At 55.4% G+C, this 16,239-nt stretch overlaps 1 protein-coding gene across 8 annotated transcripts in view; it reads right to left on the reverse strand.

The window, feature by feature from the left end:
• The window catches only part of OSBP2 (oxysterol binding protein 2), a 76,806-nt gene that overhangs the window by 13,685 nt on the left and 46,882 nt on the right, over window positions 1-16,239 (reverse strand). For 6 of the 8 annotated variants that reach the window (XM_054082424.1, XM_054082423.1, XM_054082427.1 and 3 more), the window contains 2 exons: window positions 14,637-14,887; window positions 145-343 (listed from right to left, as the gene is read on the reverse strand). In XM_054082424.1, coding sequence (XP_053938399.1) covers window positions 145-343; window positions 14,637-14,887 — 450 coding nt within the window. Of the gene's footprint in view, window positions 1-144; window positions 344-8,867; window positions 8,951-11,363; window positions 11,554-14,636; window positions 14,888-16,239 lie in introns of those variants that run through there. The other 2 variants (XM_054082431.1, XM_054082430.1) reach the window with 2 other exon arrangements.

Raw genomic sequence — 16,239 nt, forward strand, 5'->3', positions numbered from 1 at the left:
CCATTAAAAAAATAAGTCATGGACATACAAGGCGTTTTCTTGTCCATCCTTCCCATCTTTGCAAGCAGAAGACCCTGGTTCCATCCCGAGCTTCCTGCAGGGCTCTGCCACTGTACAGCCCCGTTCCTGCATCCCGGCGCTCACCCTTGGCAGTGCTGGTGATGCCGGTGCTGCTGGCAGAGAGGCCGGGCGCTCCGCGGCAGGCACGCTCCAAGCTGTTGTGTTGCTTGGCTAACTGCTCGATGGTCTCCTCCAGGCGGATGCGCTGCTCCCGCTCATACTGCAGCGCCCGCTGCCATTTTCGGCTGTGAGTCTCGGCCAAGTCCAGGAAATCGCGGCAAGCCTGGAGGGGAGGAACGAATGCGTCAGCCTCTGCACAGCCCTCAAAGCCCAGGAACAATTCATGGAGACAGTGCTGGCACATGGTGACACCAGAGCTGGCTCCCAACCACCCCATCCTCCTGTGCCAGGATCACAGAGCTTTGCCCAATGCATTGTATCCACCAGGTTAAGATCAGTCCAGGTGTGACCATCCAAACCCAAACCATCTCCAAGGAGATGGCTGCAATACAGAATTATGAAATCATAGAATCACTGAGGTTGGAAAAGACCTCCAAGCTCATCCAGTCCAACCGTGTCTGCTAAAACACATCTCAAAGTGCCACGGCCACACACTTTTTGAAACCCTCCAGAGAAGGAGACTCCACCACTGCCCTGAGCAGCCTCTGCCAGGGTTTGACAACCTGTACTGCAAGGGGCTTCAGGAAAGCTGAGGAGGGGCTCTTGATCAGGGACTGCACGGACACGACAAGGGGGAACAGTTTTGAGCTGAAAGAGCGAAGATTGAGATGACATCTTCAGGAGAAATGTGTTGCTGGGAGGGTGGGGAGGCCCTCGCTCAGGTTGCCCAGAGAAGTTGTGAGACCAGAGCGCAGATTTTCAGGTCGCTTCACACCACGTTGTCACTTTGTCCTCCAGAAGCAACTCAGTTCCTCTCCCCACCCTATGAAGTCCCATTGGCAGCCACCCACAGCCACAAGGATGATGGGCAAACCCTGCCCTGATGCCTTCATGTCCAGCTTCAATCTGAAGCCTCCTCCCTGTTAAACCAACCCATGCCCTGAGCTGCCTTCTTCTATTACGCTGATGCATTGCGATAAGAGGATGAAACCACAAGGGCGAGTAATGAGATAGCAGCTATGACCTTCCCAGCCCAGCAAAGCTCATTATCTGCTCTGAAGGTCCATCTCCACGGGCAGCCAGCACGCAGCAGACACAGAAACACCCATTTTGGCCCTGCTTGCTGGCACAGAGGATGGAAATTGCCGGTTGTCCCCAGCTCAGGGACACTGAGCGTTTTAAAACGATGCGCTAGGAGATCACCTGTAATTAATCTGCTGTGATTAACTGTGATTTGTAAGGAATCACAGTAAATGAAGGGGAAAGGAGGGAATTACCAGGAACCAGGCGAAGGCAGCCTTCCAGCTTCACCAGGGAGCTGGGAGCAATGGGATGCGGAACCAAAATCGCTTGATGGAAATCTATGTCTGAAACAGGTGCCATAGCAGATAAAATTTTAGGTCCTCCCATCCTGTGGCTGCTGAGCTTCACGTGGACACAGCGTTAATCCTGTGTCCCACAGGGTACAGCCAGGCTTGAGGATCCACACTGTATCCCACAGGAAAAATCTGCACCAAGAGGCTTCATTTACAACCAAGAAATCCAGGTGATGGAGAAGGGGCTTTGAGCAACTTGATCCAGTGGGAGGTGTCCCTGCTCATGGCAGGGGGTTGGAACTGGATGGGCTTTAAGGTCCCCTCCAACCCAACCCATTTCATGGTTCTGCGATGCTATGATTGCAGAGTTTTGGGTAAGATGACCTGGATGGCCCTCACACAGCAGCTCAGGGTGATGCTTGCAGGAGATGAGGGTGCGAGATGCTCTCCCTGCCATCACTGCCCCAGCCACCCCAGCAGTGCCCCGGGACCGTGTCCATGATCCAGCCAGAGCCAAGCTGCAGCAGAAGATGGCGTGACAAGGGCCCAGGACACGCTCTGACCTAGGGAAGGAGATAAATCCCCTTGTGCCTGCACCCTGCTGAGTGCCTGTACCCTGACCTCGGACACGTTTGGCTCCCTACACTCTGCACCGCGCCAGGATGAATCCCAGATCCGCTCGCCTTCTGTTCCACTGACCCTGCCGCAGTGGCTCAGACTGCTCAGGATCTGGGCTGAGAGCACCCTTAAGCTGCTCAAGGGATGCTTTCACGCTCTTCATCCCCCCACCTTCTCCTGTTTTGTGAGAAGCTGAGGATCGAGGGGCTGGGGAGCCACCCACGTCCCTCAGCTCCCCCTGAAGTCAAACAGAAGCTGGGAGTACCTGGTGGAGCCTGGACCTTCTGCTTCACCACCACTCACACTTTGTCCCCTTTCAGTGCTGGAAGCTGCTCTAAGGTCTTCCCACAGCCTTCTCTTCTCCAGACTGAATAACCCCAACTCTCTCAGCCTGTCCTCGTACAGAAGGTGTTCCAGCTCTCGCATCATCTCTGTTGCCTCCTCTGGACTCGCTCCAACACCTCCATGTCCTTCCTGTGCTGAGGACTCCAGAACTGGACGCAGGGCTCCAGGTGGGGTCTCACCAGAGCAGTGTAGAGGGTCAGAATCCCCTCCCTTTCCTGGCTGGTCCCTCTGCTTTGGATGCAGCCAAATTGGCCTTTCAGAGGTGAAAACAATCGCAGTCACTGAGCAGGAGCAGCACCTCGAAATCCAGCTGATAAACCCCTTACGGGGCAGCAGTTAAATTTAGCCACAGCTGAAGCCGATCTGTGTTGTGAGCCAGCCACCACCACAAATCCACGCTGTGCCGGTCAGGGACACAGGCAGAACTCCCAAAGGTCAGCGGGCAGGAGCTCCCTGATGAACACCCCGCAAGAGAGAGCGCAGCCCCGGGCTGCGGGAGGAAAGCCAAGGAAAAGCAGCTCCTGGGTGAGCAGTAAGGCTGGGTTGTCAAGGCTGAGTGCACCAGAACACAGCCTTCATACTGCTCTCCTCAACGTCACCTGCAGTTTCCCCACCCCACGGCTTCCTTGCAGCGTGGGGGGACCACATTGCACTGTGTATCCTACATTCCACCGAGCCCCCATGCACACGGGGCTCCGGCAACACCAATGTTTGCTCTGGTCCCGCACAGCGGGGCTGCTCCTGACCCCCAGGCAGGCAGGGACGGCGCTCAGGGGTGCTGTGCTTGCAGGGTTTTGGGGACCCATACGCTAACACCCCACAGTAGAGTCCATCATGAAGGCAGCCAGCTGCTTTCGGTGCCTCCTGGAGAAAAAAGGCAGTTACTCCTTCCCATCCTACCCTGCCTGCAGGGACGCCATCCCCTGCCCTCCTCAAAGGTCTCCCCACAACCATCCCTCCAGCAAGCAGGAGAAGGACCAGCAGAGGATGCTGTGCCATCGCCACACAGCATCCCACTCCACCAGGAGCCTGGTTTTAATCCTCTACACCCACCTGCAGGGTCCTCGTGTACAGAGGGGACGGCAGAGTGCAGGAGGTGACACAATGTGCTCCAGATTTTGCCACAGGGCTGAAGCTGGATGGAGCCAGGCCTGGAGAGCAGTAGCCAAGATGCTCTTGAGCTCTGCAAGCCAGCTGCTTTAGAAATGATTATTTCATCAGGGCGGCTCAACCACGCCAGAACGTTCCAGCTTGTCCTTAGCGCTGTATGGGGTCACAGTCCCGGCGTTCACTGCAGCCAGATGGCAGGAGGGACAGAGGGGACTTCCCCTCCTCTCCATAGCTGGAATCCCCATGTAGCAGCTCCTAATCCAGCGCTGGATGGTGGGGCTGCCAGTGCTGCCAAAAGAGTGTGTTTTTGTGGAAAAGCACCACCGAGGCTCCTGCTGATTCCCATGGAGGAAGAGCCAGGGTGCCCTAAGACACTCCTGGGGAGCCCGAGCCAAGCTGTGGTGCCACCAGCCCCACGGTCTGCCCAGCAGCCACCACCGAGACAGGCAATTTAGCACCTTTCACACATTTGTCACAGCAAATATAGCCGATTTCACAGCTTGTTGCAGGCTAATAGCAACAGTGTTAGGGACATGTGAGTTATTTATGCAGCTGGAAACATCTCCCAAGCTCTACCATGTCCTCTCAGGGTGGTGGGGTCACACTGGAAGGACGGGATGTCATCCAGAGTGACCTGGACAGGATAGAGAAGTGGACCTCTGAGAATCTCATGACATTCAACAAGGCCAAGTGTAAGGTCCTGCATCTGGGTTGAGGCAATCCCCATTTTCAGTACATGATGGGGGATGACATGATTGAGAGCAGCCCTGCAGAGAAGGACTTGGGGGTGCTGGTCCATGAGAAGCTCGACATGAGCTGACAATGTGCGCTCGCAGCCCAGAAGACCAACTGTGTCCCGGGCTACATCAAAAGCAGCGTGGCCAGCAGGGCGAGGGAAGTGATTCTGTCCCTCTATTCCTCTCTTGTGAGACCCCATCTGGAATACTGTGTCCAGTTCTGGAATTCTTAACATAAGAAGGAGATGGAGCTGTTGGAATGGGTCTAGAGGAGGCTACAAAGATGATCAGAGGGCTGCAGCACCTTCCCTACAAGGACAGGCTGAGAGAGTTGGGCTTGTTCAGCCTGGAGTTACAGGAAAGCTGGAGAGGGGCTGTTCATAAAGGCTTGTGGGGATAGGATGAGGGGCAATGGGTACAAACTGGAGAGGGGCAGATTTAGACTGGACATTAGGAAGAATTTCTTCCCCATGAGAGTGGTGAGACCCTGGCCCAGGTTGCCCAGAGAAGTTGTGGCTGCCCCATCCCTGGAGCGGTTCAAGGCCAGGTTGGATGGGCCTTGGGCAGCCTGAGCCAGTGGGATGTCCCTGCCCATGGCAGGGGTTTGGAACTGGATGATCTTTAAGGTCCCTTCCAACTCTAAGTATTCTATGATTCTATGCTTACAGGCATCTCTGCAGAGCAGCAGCACTCCTGGTTCCTCAACAGGACCAAACAGGCAAGACTGGACACAAAGAACACAGAGATGAAATTCATCACTTTGGAAGTGCCAGGTTTCTACCACAGGGTCCAAAACCTCTCTGGGAAGTCCTAGCAAGGCTGAGCATTTCACCATCTCCAACATGACGCTGATGGATACCAAGGGATCCATCATACCTACATGCCACCTGCTCCATGCATCCCAGAGGAGCAGCCCTGCGAATCCTACTTTTAGGGAGGAAAAAATCTACCAGGGAGGTGCCCACTGTTCTGGGAGTGACATCTCCTGCTCCTCAACCCGCTCCTTCCTTTGCCTGCATGGAACAGGGACCACGTCATGGCCCAGGAGAGAAGGAAGCTGTCAGATGCGTTCAATCATCTCTTTTTCAAGGGTGAATTATGCAGCGCAAGCCATCACTCCATTCATCAGGGGAAGAGCTGTGCTGTTGTGCATAGATAAGTGCTCTCTTCCTTCCTGGAGTCATCAAAATGCTGGGACACATCTGCGCTGCTGCTTACTGCAAAACAGCCCCGCAGGGATGGGCCGTTCCTGATCCTCTTTTTAGCTTGGAACACATTCCCGCCGTGTCAGCGCTCTGGGCATGGCAGAAAAATTAGTAGTTTGGGTTCAGAGCAGCAAAATACACAGAGCGTTTGTGCCGAGAGGGGGTTAACTTGTCTTTCCCGCTGGCTCTAAGCAGAAAGCAAAAGGGGAAAGACAAGGATGGAGCCAGCCTGAAAACCAAATCATCTCACAGAAACAGTCGGACTGCAATGAGACATGGTTTTGCGCGCAGCCATCTGCTGTGACAGCGATGGTACCCACGGCCACGCCAGTGGCTTGAGGCCAGGCTGGCCGGCCACCACCAGGAGCTCCAGCACAGGGGACATCCAGATCAAAACAGACTGCTTAAATAACAGCAAATCTGTCCCAACTCCTCGAAGTGACACTCAGCTGCTTCCCGAGCACCCTGGCTGGGATGGGGAGGATGCGGGCATGGCAAGAGCTGCTCTGCAGAGCTGCTCCTCCCCGAGGCAGGGCTGGTGGCAAGAGGAGAGCCTAAAGACAGTGCTGGGCTGAGTCTCACAGGTCACAGAACCCCCAAAAAACAGCAGGGACAGGAGGTGGGGGTCTGACGCCAAAAATCTGCCCCTCCCTGCTGCTTTTCTTTCTGTATTTCTAAATGTTACATTGGAAGGAGCTCCATGTCCAGGTGAAATGAGTGCCACAAGAGTACAGACATGGAAAAGGTCCTTAATGTCCCAAGGAGGAGCCGGAAGACATCAGAGCAGAGCAGGCTCCAGCCCACCTCTTGGTTACCCACAGCCTGCACCAAAGTCAGCATCAGAGCAAGACCCCCCCAGCGCTCATTCACACTGCTCCTAAAGCCATCAAGGATCTCATTCCAGGTGCACCTTGTGCCCTGGCAGTACCCGTCTCCACTGGAGAGTGTGGACACTCCCATCCCTGGAAGTGTCCAAGGTCAGGTTGGATGGGGTTTGGAGCACCCTGATCCATTGGGAGGTGTCCCTGCCCATGGAAGGGGGTTGGAACTGGATGGGCTTTGAGGTCCCTTCCAACTCAAACCATTCTGTGATTCTATGATGACTTCACCCAACCCAGCAAGGGCTGTCGGTGATCAGCGCTGCGCGGCAGCCGGGCTGCCTGCAACGAGTGCCGTTACAGACGTGTAATCCGACCACGCAATAAAGAGAGGATTAGTGGGAAACGGTGGCAAATCCACCAGTCTGGCTCTGTTAACAGGCTCTAATCCCAGACCCATGCAGGCTCCTGAGTTCGGAACCATCGCGTACTCAGCACGATAAAAGGAACCTTTCAGCCTGTCTCTGTGAAGCGGAATGAGCCAACGCTGCCCACGAGCGACGGACTAAAGTGATGACACCAGCAGCCACAGGAAAGATGCAGAGTCTGGTTCTCAAAGCATCATCTTCCGGTGGAAAAACAACGGAGGCATTTGCTCAATCGTTGACGGCAGCACTGCCCCTTCCACCGCAAGCCTCACCAAGCAGCGCGCAGCAGCTCCACTGGCCATGCCAGAGGGGTTAGCCAGGCACCACAGCATGCAGAGGACATGCTGGGTCCAGATCACAGAATCACAGACTCATCAAATCACAGAATCGTTAAGATTGGAAAAGCCCTCTCAGCTCGGCCAGTCCAACCATCAGGCCAACCCCACCGTGTCGACTGAACCATGTCTCCAAGTGCCACAGCCACACGCTTTTTGAACCCCTCCAGGGATGGAGACTCTATCACCACCCTGGGCAGACTTTGCCAGGGCTTCACCACTCTGTCAATGAAGGAATTTTTCCCAATATCCAATCTAAACCTCTCCTGGTGCAAATTGAGGCCATTTCCTCTCATTCCACCACTTGTTACTGGGAGATGCCCAGGGAGAGCTGAGATCTCCAGTGCGACCTCCTGCTGCACTGCAGCTGGCCCCACAGCGGGCCCTTGCAGGGTTTGCTGCTCCCCTCGGCAATGTTCATGCCTTCAGTTTTTTTCTTGTGATGCTCTCAAGGTGTCTGCGCTGCCACGTGCCAGAAATTACCTCTCCTAGAAGCTCCCAGCAGCAGCTCTTCCCTCTTAGTGGGGTACCTCCAGGCAGCTGCTGCGGTTTCCTCCTTCCTCTTTGCTTGCCCAAACCACCAAAACCCACTAAAAACCACCAAAACCCACGAAAAAACCCTACCAGACCCCACCATAAAGCACTAAAACCCACCATAAACACCAAAACCCACCAAAAACACAACAAACCCCACAGTTATAAAACCACCAAAATTCAACATAAATCACCAGAAACCCACCATAAACCACTAAAACCCACCATAAATCACCAGAAACCCACCAGAAACCACTGCAGCAGCACGAGGACCATTGCAGGAGCCTCCAAAGTAAAAGAGCCAACGCTACAAGAGCAGTCGGTCTCCACTTTCAAGACACAGAGGCCTGATGCCATTTCTGGTGGGCTCAGAGAGCTCTGTTCTGCAAATGGTTCCTACAAAGAAAGATTTAATGAGGCGCTCACCGGCTTCTTCTCTTCTCAACCACCCGATGGAGCAAATTCCAGGCTGGAAGAGCATCTGTCCCCAACAGCATGGCAGGCGGCCGTGGTGGCAGCGAGCAGCTGGCATTGCCCGTGGGCAGCTCTGACCCTGGGATCGGGAGAAAGCTGCTTCGGTTCGTACCTTGGTTTCCACCTCACACAACGGCTCAGCTGCAGGAGTGGGAACTGCTGGGAGCAGGATGTTCAGCAGCAGCAATCCCCATCCCAGTGCTCTGACTTCTTCCAGAGTGACTTATAGAATCAGCATACAATCACAGAATGGTTTGGGTTGGAAGGGAATTCAAAGCCCATCCAGTTCCACCCCCTGCCACGGGCAAGGACAACTCCCACCGGATCAGGTCACTCCAAACCCCATCCAACCTGGCCTTGAACCTCTCCAGGGATGGGGCAGCCACCACTGCTCTGGGCAACCTGGACCAGGGCCTCTCCATCCTCACAGCAAAACATTTCTTCCTGCTGTCTAATTTAAACCTTTTCCCTTCCAATTTAAAGTCATTCACCCCTCAGCGACCGCAGGGAATGAAGATGAGGAGAGCCGGAGGAAGGCACTGCCTGTCCAGGTCTGATCACAGACACCCTCACATCATTAACAAAGCAGCAGAGGGTACTCCAGCGCAAGCGGCACGCACTCCAAGTGCAGCAGCCAGACTCCGCGTTCCTGCTTCCCTGGACCCCAGCCCCGCTCCAGCCGCCGTGCCGGCAGGGATTGAGACCAAAGTGTCCCCCACCACCCTCCACGCCACTTCCCAGGTGACAGCAAAGCACTATTTACCCACCAACACAGCCCATCTGCGGTGAAACCCCTCGGACACACGGAGCCCTCGCTGCAGTCTCCTCATCCAGCGAGGATTAGGGCTTGGTTAGAGATTTAATCCCAAAGCCGGGGGGTTTTCTGGGTCGGTGACACGGTTTTCACTGCACTGATTAGCGTGTGTGTAGTTAGCGCAGTACAGATAATTAACACAGGCTGTGTTACATGCGAGAACAAACCCCTTGTGCACGGTCACCAGTGCCATAGTCACAGGGAAGAGGAATCCTGCCCCGCTGCCGGGTTTTGCTCCAGTTTGAGGCAGGAGAGCAGCTGCCTGGGGCTGCTGAGAGCAGGTAAGGGCAATCCCTGCGCTGAGGAAGCTAATCCAAAGGCTGAAGCTGGAGCGTGCTGGCTGCACAGCCTGCATTAACCCCTGCAGTACAAGGATGAAGTGGGTGAAGAGCTCCTCAGCCCCACTGACTGTATTGGGCTGAACTGGGAACAGCCCAGCAGGATGCTCTTCCCTCCCTGCTCAGCATTTCTGCCCCCCGACTATGCTGTGCAGGCAGAGAGGACGTCAGGTTTGTCATTCTGCCTGTGTCAAAGGGCTCACAGAGGAAGGGAACACCCCACCCAAACCCATCCCACCGCTCCGCGAAGCACTGATACCAACTCTGAGGAGGGCTTCCCAGCCCCACTAAATACCAAAACAGCTCCCAGCATGGAGATCCAGCTGCTTCCCACCCTGCAGCACCACACGGGTCGAGTAGGATCAGCACGGTACTCAGCTACTCCTCATCCCAGGTCGGCACCAACAGCATCACCCCAACCACATGCTCACCCCAGCATCTCAGCCACAGGGAGAAGACTCCAGGGACTCCGTTTCCTACAAGCTTTAAGCAGTTTCCAAGCACACAGACACAGATGCAATTAACCCATCGCTAAAATAAACCATTAGACGTTACACACTGGGCTGGAGGTCGCTCTGCAGAACCGCTCAGAACCTGGGCTCAACAACCACCCAGTTCAATATGGAAACAGTTTCGGGAGTAGGGATTAATCACAGCAGCATTCCCGAGGGCAGAGCAGGCGCAGCAGCACAGCAGGGACAGGGAAAGGCTCTGGGAAGCGCATCTTGTGCCCAGCAGGTCACTCCAGCACAGGCACCCAGGAGGGCTCCAAAGAAACCAACTAGGAGGACCCTCCAGCTCCAGCACTTGGACAAAAACAAAGCCACGGTGCCCACCGGTGGATGCCGTCCTTGGGCAGATGTCACTCAAAGTCTCCAGGAGCTGAGTGTAGCCATGGGGAGAGGTCGGCTGGTCCTCGAGCCACTGGTACAAGGCAACCCTGTAACCGCTGCAGAGCTGGAGCACAGCCTCAGGGGGCTCCAGCAGATAGAACTGCTGCCAGGGCTGGAGGTTGCAGCCTCTGGGATGCTGCTGGACATCCCTGAGAGGCCAAAACCTACGGCCCGTGGCTGCTGTACACAGAGAGAAACAGCATGTACCGTCATTGACTTTGCTTCTGGCCCAAGCATGGTGTTTCACATGCTTACAAATCCTCTCTGCAGGTTTGGAGGGTTGAGGGATGCTCTGATGTCTTGGAATGCCACTGCTCCAGGTGGATTTGTTCCCATGGGACAAGAACCATGGGTGGGGAAGCAGTGCCAGCCCCCTCTGCAGGATGAGCTTGGGTGGCCATCAGCACAGTAAGAGCAGGTGTGGAGTCCTCGTGGTCCCCAGCACTGCCTGCTCCTTGCCAGCCTATGCAGGGCCACCTCCCACCTATTCTCTCGTGCTTAGCACCTCACCCCCAGCACTGCACCCCAGCCACCCCCACGGCTCTTCACCGGGGCTGCCCAGCCCAGCAGCCCCTTCCTCCACCTCTGCTCCTCCGGAGCCTCCAGGGAAATCACAAACGAACCCACGAGCAATGCACAGCCAAGCCCGGGTCCCGCTGCTCTCCCTGCTCATATCCCTTCAGGAAGCACAAAGCCAGCCAAGAGAAGAGTGCAGCTATTGCACATTCACACTGCTCAGCCGTCTCCAACCTCTACTGTACAAACCCCATTCCCATTAAAATCCTATTTCTAGCAACACCCACAGGAGCATTAGCTCTTCCTGACACCCAAACTGGCTTCCTCAGCACGTCCACACAGCCCTCCTGCCTGCTGTCTGCTGCTATGTCATGAGACAGGAGCTCTCTCTGCTCAGGGATGACTCTACACAATTCAGCCCAGCGCTCTTTGTCTCCGTGCCTCTAATTATTCCTTTAATTTGTTGCTGCTTATTTTTACACACCTCCCACTCCTCCCTCGCGACAGACTGCGACTCACTTTGCCGCGTCTTCTCCTGGTCGCTGCTCACAGCCCTGCTGACACGGAGCATCTGGGTCCAAGCGAGGATGGACTCTGCTGCCAGTCTCACCCGGCGTGGTATTGGGTGAGGTTTCCAAGTAGGAATGGGAGCTTAAATTTAAGCCCTGCAACAGTCAGTCCCTCCGCGTGTCAGATCCTCACCTGTAACGTAAAGGGCCAGCACATCCCACTCTGTCATCCCAAGTATTGCTCACCCTGAGCAGTCTGAGCTGCTTTCTCCTCCCGATCTCCAGAGAAGCCCCCTGCGTCGGCTGAGTCGGAGCGTGCAGCGAGGAGGTCACCTTCGCAGCGAGGCTCTTTCATTTACATATGTATTTATTTATTTCTACTCGCTTGCTGCCGCTCCCCGTGGCTCCAGGGGCATTTACATAATCGGATCACAGGCAGCTGGATGGAAAGCGCCAGCACCGACACCGAGCATCCAGCCCTTCCCATTCCAGGCAGCAAAGCCAGCCCTGCCCTATCCCCTGCCCACTGGCCAGGGCATGCTGGACACAGAGCTCCCAGCCTGGAATGGGACCCAAGCGCAGAGCCAACGCTGCTCGTGTGAAGCCGGCACTGCTCAGGAAGAGGGCACAGGCAGGCACAGCTCCTGGTGCTTTGTCGTAGCCGTAGCCAGCAGCTCACTAGTCTAAACCTCCCTAAACCGCTCAGGGGTGCAATCAAAAAGCAGTGAATGCTGGCACCAGCCCATGACTGCTGGTGGGACGTCACTGGGGAAAGCCAGCAGGCAAGGGATGTTGAATATCTCCTGTGAAGAACTACCAGCTCGTGAAGAGCAGCCTGTGATCCCGTCGGATGTGTGGCAGCATGGAGGTGGGCAAGAGCAGGGTGTATTCTCACCTCCCAGCAGGAGACAGCTTAGCCCCTGGGCGCCCCAGGAGCAATGTTTTATGGTTCAATACAGAAGATTTTAGGACCTTTGCGTGACCAGAGCCTCGCCTACCATGGGAGACTCCTTCCCCCGAGCAGCTCACAGAAGGCATCACTCCACGCCAAGATAAATCAAGGCACAAAAAGAGATCCATGCAGGAGAATGGCTTTAAAACAGAGAGGGGAAGATTTAGGCTGAATATTAGGAAGAAATTCTTCACAAGGAGGGTGGGGAGGCTCTGGCCCAGGCTGCCCAGAGCAGTGGTGGCTGCCCCATCCCTGGAGGGGTTCAAGGCCAGGCTGGATGGGGCTTGGATCAACTTGATCCAGTGGGAGGTGTCCCTGCCCATGGCAGGGGGTGGAACTGGGTGGACTTTAAGGTCCCTTCACAGTCAAACCATTCTCTTATTCCATGATTCTATTCTCACCTCCTGCCAGGAGATAGCTTGGCCCCCAGGCTTCCCAGCAGCTAAGTTTTATAGTTCAATACAGAAGATTCTGGGACCTTTGCGCGGCACAGAGCCACCCTCACTACAGGAGACTCCCTGGAGCAGCTCACAGAAGGCATTGCTCCATGCAAAGATAAATAAAGGCACAAACAGGGATCCATGCAGGAGAAGGTGACGGCATAGCCAGAGCACCAGCCCACCAGGATGGGGGGTTAGGTTGCTGTCCTTTACTTCCCAATCCCAACACACATGCCCTGCTCCCCCCTCCTGCCTTTGTAATCCATCCCCTGCAAATCATCGCTGCTTTGTAGGGGTTAATGCCCACAGCTTTGCCACCTCCTCCCAAAACAAGAGGCTGGGAGAGCTGCAACTACCACCCCAGAGCTGTCTCTTCGCTCCCATCCCACTTCCACATGACAGCCTTTCCCCTTCAGACATCTTGAGATGCTCGGCCACAGCCCAGTACAAAAGGATGCTGTTCCAAACGGATTCTGACATCCACCCAAACACACATGCCCTGCTCTCTCTCCAGCCACTCTCACCCACTTGGTGCTTTGGACAAACCACGTTTCTCCCAGTTCTTCCCTGCACGCCAGTTTTTGAGCTGTTTCCCACCATCCAGACAGTCTTTATCACATCGCAGCCCTCACAACCTGCTCCTCTCTGGGCTGCATGCAGCAAACATTGCTCTGCTCGGCCCTCCCCAGAGAGCTGCTGAAGAAACCCTGTCCCCCACGATCCCCTACCTGCATCCCACTGCCATCCTAACAGCAAACTCTCTGCTGTCACCTCACGCCACTCGCGACACGCTGCCAGCCCCGCTCCAAGAACTCCCACCAATTCTCTGTGCGGAGAGCGCTGCACAGGCACCCCCAAAATTGCTCCAAGATGCCAGACGCTGTCTCAGGAGCACGTTCCCCCCCAGGGCTACAGAATCCTGCCAGCAGGAAAGGGAGGATGCTGCGACCACAGGGCTCCTGAAAGCCTGTCGGTTCTCCAAATGCCCTCCAGCTCCTGAAGTGCCCCCAAACTCCCCAGTGCTTCCAGTTCTCCAAGTGCCGTCAAATTCCACAGTGCCCTCCAGTTCTCCAAGTGCCCTCTGGTTCTGCAAGTGCCCTTCAACTCCCCAGTGCCCTCCGGCTCCCCAGTGCCCTCCAGCTTTCCCGGCACCCTCCGGCTCCCACTCTCAATTATTATTATTAGTTTGTAAAAGCTCACGTAAACCCACACCCTCCTTCCTTTAGCTCAGAGCCGGCTGAGCACAGCGACAGCACTGCTCCATTCACAATTCCCTGAGCTCTGCCCTCATACATTATTCCCGGCTTTTGCATTGGCTTCTTTTCTTTTTTTTTTTTTGCTTTAAATATTTTATTCAGTTTTACTGGGCTCCATGCCCAGAGCTTCCAGGGAAAACCACCAGGCTCCCAGGAAGAGCTGTGCGCTGCGATGGAGGCAGATCCACACCCCAAAGAGAAGCTGTCCAAGACATCATCGGAAAGCATTGTCATGCTGACAGGGCAGGGCCGGCATGCGCTCCATGAACTCCAACCAGCCAGGATGGGAGAGCACAGACAGCAGGAGACCATGCCCAGAGCCTGAGGGGGTTAAAACCCCCAGAGGAGGCAGCTCCCAGACCTTGAGAGGGTTAAATCCCCTGCAGGAGGCAGCTCCTGCACCCTGAGGGGGTTAAATCCCCTCTGTGTAAAACCAGGACAGCTTCATCAAAGTCACTGAGGATGCAGAGATGCAGACGTGGGTCTGGATCTGCAGCAGGGAACAGCCCCGGATCGCTGTGCCAGTCAGCCAGGCACTGTCAGAATGGCTGAAAGCCCCTTTGCACCCCAAACCTCTGCCTTACCCAGCTTTACACACAAAATATCCTATTTTGGAGCAGCCAGAAAGCATGCTGTGAGGAAGCAGCATCTCGGTTACACACACCCATGCCTGCTCTTCCCAACTTCCCACCCCTTCCCACGGAGCGGAGCTGGAGCTCCTGGCCATGCCCAAGCAGAGAACAGGACCACGCCGGAGAGAAGGACAGGGGAGGAAGAGGAGGAGAAAAGTGCTTCTCCCTCTGCCTGGCAGCACTTACATTAATCATAGCATTGGAGGTGATGCGGAAGAGCGTGGCTCGTTCGTTGACTGCCTTGATCTTCTCGCCGCTCTCGGCCGGCAGCTTGAGGTTCTCCAGCTCACTGAGCGAGCGCTGCAGAGCCGCCCCGTGCTTGGCGATCAGGTCATTGCAAGTGCTCAGATCCTCCAGCTTACTCGAGAGGGTTTTCAGCGTGCCGTGCAGCTCGCTCTTATCTGACTGCGAGGCGGGCTCCTCGTCACCCGAGTCATCTGCAAAGGGAGGGATGGAGAAAAAAAACAGTTTCCATGGTTACCCCCAGACCATACTAACCCGGCAGCAAGGACCTCCTGCCTCCTCCCACAAGCTGGGGTCACAGCCACCGCACCCCCAGAGCAGAGTGGGATGCAGAGTGTGATGTGGGATGCACGTACAGCCCTGAGGAGGTGCCCAAAGGCTCCATCCCTGGGATGTGGTCAGGGGCATCCCATGCTGAACAATGTGGATGGCACAGGATGGTGTGGTGGCACTATCAGGGAAGGGCCATGGACCAAACCTCCTGTTCCTCCTCCACATCCTGCCCAAACAAACGTAGCCACACATGGCTACGGAGCCAGGCATAGCATCAATGCATCCTGCACCAGGAGCAAACCTCAAAAGGGGCTCTGCAAGTGCTACTTTGGGCAGGATAAGCTCTTCCAGCCAAGGGAAAGGGCACAAAGGCATAAGCAGACAGTAACAACCTGTACCCAACACCACCACCACACCTTCAGAGGGCAGAAAACTCCACAATCAGCACCTCAAGTACAGCAGGAATAGTTATTACTGCAACTCCACAACACTTAGGTAACTTGGAACCAGAAAACCAACCCAAAACCAAACAGTGAAGATAACACAGCATTCCTTCAGATCATCCCACTGCTCCCCAGGGATGGTGCAGAAGGTGAGCAGCTGCAAGAAGCACCACAGCCTAAAGCAAACACAAAAAGCAAGCGCAGAGTGGGTCCTGTGCAGAGAAAGGTCCGGGCATCTCTGATTTCACACCCCATCCTTGCTGTGTAAAGTTCAGCTGAGGTTACTCCAGGTGCTCCCCGAACCCACTGAGGTGGCAGAGGACAGAGCAACCCGTTCGTTTCCCCTCCCTCAGTCATAGAATCACGGAACAGTTTAGGTTGGAAGGGACCTCAAAGCCTACTCAGTTCCTGCTGTAGGCAGGAACACTTCCCACTGGCTCAGGGGCTCCAAGCCCCATCCAACCTGGCCTGGAACCCCTCCAGGGATGGGGCAGCCACCACTGCTCTGGGCAACCTGGGCCAGGGCCTCCCCACCCTCACAGCAAAACATTTCTCCCTAAAATCTCATCTTAATCTCCCCTCTTTCAGCTCAAAACCGTTCCCCCTCATCCTATCCCTGCCCTCCCTGATCCAGAGCCCCTCCCCAGCTTTCCTGGAGTCCCTTTCAGTGCTGGAAGCTGCTCTAAGGTCTCCCCACAGCCTTCTCTTCTCCAGGCTGAACAACCCCAACTCTCTCAGCCTGTCCTCGTACAGGACATGCTCCACCTTTCAGCTTCAAACCGTTTCCCCTCATGCAGACGGCAGTCACTCTTCCACAGCTTCTGGCCATC

This window comes from Cuculus canorus, chromosome 17, assembly GCF_017976375.1.
Source record: "Cuculus canorus isolate bCucCan1 chromosome 17, bCucCan1.pri, whole genome shotgun sequence".
In the NCBI taxonomy this organism is placed as follows: Eukaryota; Metazoa; Chordata; class Aves; order Cuculiformes; family Cuculidae; genus Cuculus; species Cuculus canorus.